Genomic DNA, 8,597 nt, shown 5'->3' with positions numbered 1-8,597 from the left:
CAGAGAGAGAGAGAGAGAAGGGAGAGAGAGAGAGAGAGAGAGAGAGAAAGAGAGAGGACAAGGCGTTTCCCCAAAGGCATGTGGATAAGGCAGTCAGAAGGGGCGTCCTGATAACTTCAGACCTTACTTGGCTTCTGTCAGAAGTGATTAAGCCCCCACTGCCTGCTGTTTGGCACTCTTGATCACCCCATCCTCACAGGATCCTAGGCAGGGACCTCTGAGCCCATCTGGTCCAAGCCCCTTGGTCTGAAGGTGAGGACATCACCCTGGGGCCAGCCTGGGATTCCAACTTAGATTCTTGGGCTCTCATTGGGCAGCATTGCCGGCCTCTTGGTGACTGACTTCTCTGGATTTTCTTGATGTTGGTGTCTCCTGGTTCTCCTGTCTGACGACTCCTCGGTCTCTTTGGCTCATTCCTCTTTTTATCATGACTGATTTTTACCATGGTGGGTATTCCTGGTTGCTCCATCCTGGGCCAGCTTCTCTCCTCTCAATCCTCCTTTCATGAAGCTGGCAGTGGGTCACAGGGTCCTGAATTTAGTTCCAGAGCCATGGTCTCATTTAACCCTCATAATTTTCTGTACTCGAGGCAAAGAGACTTGTTCAAGGTCACATAGATCATTAGGAGCATAGTTAAGATTCAAACCTAAGGCTTCCAGCTCCAGATCCAGGACTCTTTAAGTTGTACTTTCAGGGAGATTTTATATGCGTCTTTTCACTTGTTCGAGCACCCTGGGGAGGCAGACAGGTTTGTCCCCTTTTGAGAGGGTGTCTACCCACTGCAGGGAACTTTTTGTGTCCAGGCTCTGGTCTCCATGCCAAGGCTAATGTGAATATCTGAGCAGGATCCCTTCCCCCACCTGCACACACACACACACACACACACACACACACGCTCCAAGACCTCTATTGTTTTGCTCTCGAAGTGTGTTTCTGGGGAAGGGGTAGAAGGAACCACCCTTCCCTCTCTTTCCTGCTCCTTTCCGGCCCCCCTCGTGGGCCCCCCAGGGCCCCTTCCTTTGGGAGCTGGAGCTCAGCACTGCAGTGGGGGCCGTGGCTGCTGTCCAGCCCCTGGCTCAGGAATGTGGGCCTAGCCTGAGTAGTAGTGAATGCACAGGCCCTTCCTGCCCCCTCCTGGAGGCCGTAGGAGGGGGAGCTGCCTCAGCAGTCAGGCCCTCGGTGCTGATGGGGGCATTGTGGGAGGGGGATAGACAGTCAGGGAGTTGGGGGAGGGGGAAACAGTCATAGTCGGAGGGACAGATCTGCAGGGGGGGGTGGGATTAGAACTACAGAAAGCCTTGCAGAGGGACAGGGGAAGACAGATAAAAAGACTGAGAGAGGGGCATAGACAGGAGTGGCGTAGAGTCAGAGAATGGGATGGAAATGGAGAGAAGTGAGAAATGGGTCAAACCGGTGGATTCCAGGAGCAGAAAGCTGGGCTCTGACATCAGGGTGTGGGCCCCTGAGAATTACTAGGGAGCTTTAGGAAAGTCACTTAATAGTGCTGGGCCTCAGTTTCCCCATCTGTAAAGTGAAGCCAGCACTGAGGTCCCTTCCTGTTCTGGGTTCGTGCATATATTCTCTTTGGTGTTTAAATCCCTTTACAGCCTGGCCCCTTTCTATCTCTCCAGTTTTCTGACACATTATTGTGTCCCTGAACTCTCCAGTCTATCTCTCCATTCCCCCTCTCCACACCTTTGCATTGACTGTTCCTGCCTGGAATGCTCTCCTTCCAAACCTCTACTTCCTGGTTTCCTTCAAGATGTTTCATCTACTCTGTAAGCATCTTGTACATACCTAGTCATTGATGTGTTATCTCCCCCATTAGACTATAAGCTCCCTGAGGGCAGGGACAGCTTCTTCTTTTGCTCTATCTCTTCAGAGCCTAGTGCTTGACACATTTTAGGTGTTTGGTGAATGCTGGCTGGTTGCTTCCTTGACTCTCTGATCCTGATTAGAGGCTTCAACAAGCATGTGTTAGATATCTGCAATGGATGCCCGGCTCTAGAGATATGAAGATGAAATGTTACTGTCCCCAAGGAGTTTGCATTTTACTGGAGGATCACACAGACACACATACACACAGAGTCATCTGAGGAGGGACAGAACACTTGCAATGGGGAGTCCCAATGTGGGGTGGGGATCAGGGAAGGCTTCCTTAAGGAGAAGTGCCATTTGATCTGAGTCTCAGAGACAGATTCTGCAAGGTAAAGATGAAAAGGGACAGTGTGTCAGGCCTGGGCCATGGCTTCTGTGACTGCCCAGAGCTCAGAAAGTGTAGGAAGAATGTGTGGAGGAATCTTTCAAGCTTCAATCTTGTAAAACAGTTGTTTGTGAAAAAAAAAAGGACATATTACATATTAATTAAAATGGTAAGGTTAAAAAAATAAGCAGTTCTTATGCACGAGAAGCGCAGAGTCTAATGGGGGAGACAACAGGTAGATAACTCCATAAGAACCATATATACAGAGTAAATTGGGGCTGTTCGGCATCCTAGGGCAAGCATTAGAATTTAAGGGATTAGCTCAACTAAGGCTTCCTCCCCCTGGTGGTCAAATGCTGTTACTACATTTCTCTGAGTTCAGTCAGACAGTCCTCTGGAAAGGAGCTGGAATCCTTCCCACCCAGGTGGGACCTAGCAGCATCATAGCCTTGGAAAGCCCCCTCTAGGCTTGGCTGAGACATTGGGAGGATAACTTTACTAGAGACATAGTAATAATAACGATGATTATGGTTATTCACTGTAATTATCACCATCATTATCCTCTAAATGATGCTTGCAGGATGGAGAGCAGCATGCTGTAATGGACTGGAACCCGTGAGTTCAAGGGCTGCCTCTGACATGTTGGCTGAGTGACCTTGGACAAGTCAGCCTCTCAGCACTCTAGGCATCTCTCTGAAACTATACATTACAGAGCAGGGATTCAGCATTGGTGGAGGGCATTTCCTTACTGGGATTCACCATACCAGTGAAATAACAGGTCAAGATTCTCCCTGTTTCCTAATTAAACTAATAATAGTGGAAAGGCAGAATGGTAGAGTGAACAGACATCTGGCCTTGGAGTCAGAAAGACCCACGTTCAAGTCCTGCATCTTTCATGGTCCCAGGGCATTCTGAAAGGCAGTTGTAGTAGTAATAGTAATAGTAGTAGTAGTAGTAGTAGTAGCAGCACTAATAGTAATCGTAGTAGTAGTAGTAATAGTAGTAGTAGCAATAGTAGTAGTAGTAATAGTAATAGTAGTAGTAGTAGTAGTAGCAGCAGTAATAGTAATCGTAGTAGTAGTAGTAATAGTGGTAGTAGCAATAGTAGTAGTAGTAATAGTAATAGTAGTAGTAACAATGATATCGATAATTCAAATTTCTATAATACCTTAAGGTTTGCAAAACACTTTGCAGACATTATTTCATTTGATCCTCATAACAACTCTGAGAGTTGTAGTTATTATTATCCCATTTTACAGATGGGAAAACTGAGGCAAGCAGGGTTGAGTGACTTGTCCAAGGTCACCCAGCGGGTAAGTATCTGAGGCTGAATTCTTTGGGTCTTCCAAGCCCAGCACTCTGTTCATTAAGCTACCTACCCCAGTCCATTAGATTGTGAGTTCTTTGAAAGCAGACTGTTTTTTGCCTTTCTTTGCACAGGGTCCGTCACATAGTAGGTGATTTATAAATGTTTATTGACTGATTGATTAGCCTGTCTATATTTCTACACTGGTAGGGGATTTCTAAACCAATGAAATTACAGGTCCAGTACAAAGTCATAGCATCAAGGATAATAGCAGTAAGAAGCAAATAATAAATTACATTGTACATAGTAGGTGGCTTCCCGGGTGTGGACCCTCTGTCTACTGAGGCAGACTCCCTACTTTTTGTTACTTTAGCAGGTCTTTTATGAGTTTCTGGGGCTAAGAAAATTTCTTTCCTGGTAGGTGGTGGTGATGAGGCTCTCAGCTAAGTGGGTCTTGTCCTCTCTGTGTGACAGACACCCAGCCTTCTACCATCTCCAGTGGAGTGAGCACTGCCTTTGAAGTCTTACCCTCTAGAGTGAGAAGAGAGAGGCCTTAGATGTTATTGAATCCAACCCTCTCATTTTACAGAAAAAGAAACAGGCCTGGAGAATTGTTGAATGACTTACGCAGGGTGGCACAGATAGTACGTGTCTAAGACAGGATTTGAACTTAGGTCTCCCTGATTCCAGGCCCACCCTCCCCTCCACCATGCCACCTTGTTCCTTAAGGTGAGAGAGCTCCTGTGTTTGAATCTTAGCTCAGCTGCTTACTACTTGTGGAATCTGGAACAAGGAAATTCACCTCTCTGGGACTCAGTTTCTTCATCTGTAAAAAATGAGTAGGTTGGATAAGATGGCCTTTGAGATCCCTTCCAGCTTAAAATCTGAGCTCTTGGGACCAGCCCTTTCTCCAGAGCTCCATGGAGGGCTAGGACATGCTAGAGCATGTAATTCCCTGGCAAAGCCTTTGAGAGCCCAAAGTTGGCCCTAGGACGTGACGAGGTTGGGAGGAGTGTTTTGATGGAGGAATGTAATTATAGCTGGTGCTTGATTGACTCTGCCCTGGCAGCATTGGAAAGTGGGAAACGATGTCTTTAGAGTCAGAGGGACCAGGGTTCAATTTCCACTCCTGATAGTCACTTAGGTGAATTGCTTCAACTCAGTGGGTCCAAGTGTCCTATAAAATGTAAAAAATCTGTAAATTGCAGGATTTGGATATGCCCCTTCCAGTTCTAGACCCACGATCCTAGAATCCTTGGGAGTTCAGAGAAGGGAATGGGTTAGTGACTGTGCATCCCACCTTCCTCCCCTCCCTACCTTCTCTGAGAGTTAGAGATACCTGGGATCTCAGGCACGAAGATGGCCCAGGTATACCTCTAGCAGAGACCCAGGGGCCTCTGACATTCTACTGTATGGGCTGAAAAGACCCAGATGTATCTTACAAGAAAAGCTTGCCCTCGAGCTGGACAGAAGGAAACAGTCAATAACAACTAGTGCTAGTTATGGCTAATTATAAAATGACCTCTGGTGTCCTATCCTGCCCCGAATCTGTGATCCCATGATCCAGTAGGAGTTTTATATAAACATGAAAATGAAATAGTTCCTGCTTTCCAAGAGCTTACATTTCATTGGGGAAACAAAATGTCCACATTAGTAAATATGACTGCTGATTATATGACTGCTGTATGCAAAGCCCCAGGAAGAATGTGAGGGGAGATGCACAGTTTAAATAAGATCTGGTCCAAATGCAGTCAGGAGACAAGATTCCCATTCTGGAATACACGCTAGTATATAATTGTGCCATGTGAGGTCTGAAGGGGGAAGGTGATTTATTACTTTTTGAGGAATAAAGGTGGACTTTCTCAAGCAGGTGACATTTAGATTGTTGAGCTTTAAAATGTGGGAAGGAATTCAGCAGGCAAAGTAGGGGGTAGTTAGGGCATTCATTCCTAAGGAAACAGCTGAGGAAAGGCAAGAAGCTGGGGCAGAGCAGGGGGTGTTGGGTGCAGATTATTGGACAGAGTTGTTCACTTTCCCCAGGTCACTGAGTGTATGTAAGATGTTCTAAGCTGGAAGGAGAGGGCTGTAGCAGCACTGGGATCTGTACAACCCCCACTCTCTTAGCATCTGGAGGTAGGACAGGGGGTTCAGATGTGCTGGCTTTTCACAAGGATCAGGAATTTCAACGGGACAGGAGATGGTGTCCAGCAAGGGGCACCCACAAGAGTTGTATTAACCAGACTTTTTTTTTTCCTTTTTGGTGGGGGGGAAGGCAGGGCAATTGGGGTTAAGTGACTTGCCCAAGGTCACACTGCTAGTTTTGTGTTAAGTGTCTGAGGCTGGATTTGAACTTAGGTCTTCCTGACTCCAGGGCCAATACTCTATTCACTGTGCCACCTAGCCATCCCTTAACCAGAGTTTTGGAGCAGTGATATCTGAGGACCTTAGTCTGGCCTGATCCCTTCCAATCTTCTGACTTGTGCATCCTGGCCTCTTGTCCTTTGTTCATCCTGTACCCCACACTGGCTATGCCCTCCCTTCTCCAAATAGCCTACATTATCCAAAGCCCAACTGTGTTTTCTCTTTCTCTAAGAAGTGTTTCCTGACCACTCCAAATCATGTCGACAAGCACTTACTGAGCCCTATTATATGCCCACCATTGTGCTAAGCATTTTGCTGAATCCTGGTACTTTTCCATATCCCCCAGGCACTGGGCACGGGTTTGGCTTTTTTTTTGGGGGGGGAGGAGTGGAGATGGGTCTCCCTATCTCCTCCAGGTTGGAAGTGCAGTGGCCCTCATGGGTCCAATCCCAATAGTGGTCAATGTGGGAGCTTTAACCCGCCCTGTTTCTCTGACATGGGCCAATTGGCCCCACTGTAGGCAGCCTGGTGGCCTTCCAGTCCCTGGGGGATTGCCATCTCAGCAGGGACTCTCTGTTTCATCTCAGAACTCCCAAACTCAGGGACTCTCTGTTTCATCTCAGAACTCCCAAACTCAGGCGACCCAGCAGCTAGCCACAGCCTCCCATGCTCCAGGAATACAGGCAGGCTTCACCATTCTCCCAGCATGCTTTTGCTCCGGCATCTTTGACGTTCAAATTTCTAGCTTGCACATTAATGATAATAACCCTTCTTATTTGTATGTCAATTCAAGATTTTCAAAGTATATAGATATAGGATAACTTAAAAATTAAGGTTCATACAGCTTGTATATTATCAAATGAGGTCATTTATACATAGCCCTCTGCAAACCTCAAAGTTCCACATAGGAACACTAAGTCATCACCCTCAGCACAGTCATCATCATTGCTCTCCTTTCCAGCAGCTGACATCTCTAGAGCTGGAAGGTTTCCAAAGTCCTTTTCCTCTATTATCCCATTGGAGCCTCCCCACAGAGTAGGTAGGGGAGATATTCTAGTCCATCTTTTACAGATGAAGAAGCTGAGGTCACACAACTGGCTGTTTGTGGAGTGAGGCCCCTGAATTCTGTTTCCTGTACTGTCTCCTCCTCTGGGGCAGGGAGGTTGTTCCTGTGCATAGTCTGCACAGGGCTGGATGGACACAGTTGAAGATTTTATCCTTGTTTGCGTTCTGGATCCCTTGGGCAGTCAGGCTGCTTGAAGTCCATGGGCCCCTTCTCAGAACCATGTTTTGTGGCCTAAATTCCTAATTAAATGAAAAGCAAAATTTCAGTTGGATGTTAGTGGAAATTAAAATGTGATTTCAAAAAAATCCACATCCACAGACTTCTGGAAATCTGTCCATGGCCTGTGGATCCCAGGTCAAGAACTGCATGGCATAGGAGATTCTCAGAGATTGTGTGGAATCAGATCCTCATCCCCTAACATCCCTCTTTCCTCCTTTACCCTCAGGTCACTAGCTGCACGGGGGTCATCTAGGCAGAGCCCTCCAGGTGGTCCAGAGTACCAAGAGAAGGGGCCAGATAGCAGAACATCGTTCCGCGGGAACAACCACTCTGGGGTGGTGCTCCGCCGAGCACTGTCAGGACCGGAAACAGAATCCACAGCGGAGGTGCAGGATGGCCACCAGTGTTTAGAGGTGAGACCTGCGGCTGACTGAGCCCTAGACCTGGATTGGGTTGACCAGCCTAGGTGGGCTGAAAATCCCAGATTCTGAATCACTGTGCAGGGCCTCTGAGTAATGAATGGCCAGCACTGAGGTGGCTCTGCGTTTCACTGACTCTACCTTGATTTGAGGAAAAGGACTTTAGATTTGCATGTTGGAACTGGACAGGACCTGAGAAAGTGGGATACTAAAGCTGAGAGAGCCCTAAGAGTGTGGAATGTTTGAGCTGGGAGGGCCTTAGAACATGGAATATCAGAGCTAATCTTAAAACACAGAATGTTAACAGAGAAAAAGCGCAGGTCCCAGAGGTAACTGGGCAAACATTCTGTGTCTTTTGGGGGTGTCCAATTTTGTTGTGTTTTTTAGTCATTTTTCAGTCATGTCTTATTCTTCATGACCCCATTTGGGGTCTTCTTGGTGGAGATGTTGAAATGGTCTGCCATTTCCTTCTCCAGATCATTTTATAGATGATAAAACTGAGGCTATCAGGGTTAAGTGACTTGTCCAGGGTCACACAGCCAGTAATTATCTGAGGCCAGATTTGAACTCAGGTCTTCCTGATTCTAGTCCCACTGTTCTATGCTTTGTGGTGCCATCTATCTGCCCATCCAATTTTACAGGATGTTTACAATCTTCATAGGGAGCCAAAGCAACGCAGACCGTCCAGATAGGAAAGTAAATGTGTTGAAGGGAAACTAACTTAGAGAATACATATTGGGTGGTGTCAAACAGGGAACAAGCCCGGTATTTGGCAAGGGGGGGGGTTTCTCAAATTTAAATTCAAATAGGGCAAGAAAGGGAGGGGGTAGAGCAAAGGTCTTTTTTATGTCCTCGGTATCTGGAGTAGCCTATGGATCCCTCCTCAGAATCATGTTTTTAAATGCATCAAATCAAATGCAGAGGATTCCAAAGGAAATTAAATACATGGCAGTATAATTATCTCTCTCCCTCTCTCATCTATCTATCTATCTATCTATCTATCTATCTATCTATCTATCTATC

General features: G+C 46.6%; 1 protein-coding gene across 7 annotated transcripts in view; it reads left to right on the top strand.

Annotated features, from left to right (window-relative positions):
* The window catches only part of CARD10 (caspase recruitment domain family member 10), a 43,560-nt gene that overhangs the window by 23,737 nt on the left and 11,226 nt on the right, over nucleotides 1-8,597 (top strand). For all 7 annotated transcript variants that reach the window (XM_069082095.1, XM_069082093.1, XM_069082092.1 and 4 more), the window contains exon 13: nucleotides 7,382-7,568. In XM_069082095.1, coding sequence (XP_068938196.1) covers nucleotides 7,382-7,568 — 187 coding nt within the window. The remainder of the gene's footprint in view (nucleotides 1-7,381; nucleotides 7,569-8,597) is intronic.

This window comes from Petaurus breviceps, unplaced genomic scaffold (assembly GCF_028583685.1).
Source record: "Petaurus breviceps papuanus isolate PSGF00001 unplaced genomic scaffold, PetGlider_PUasm1.0 156, whole genome shotgun sequence".
NCBI classification, from domain to species: Eukaryota; Metazoa; Chordata; class Mammalia; order Diprotodontia; family Petauridae; genus Petaurus; species Petaurus breviceps.
The sequence above is the reverse complement of the archived record's forward strand: the minus strand, read 5'-3'. Positions and strand labels throughout refer to the sequence as shown.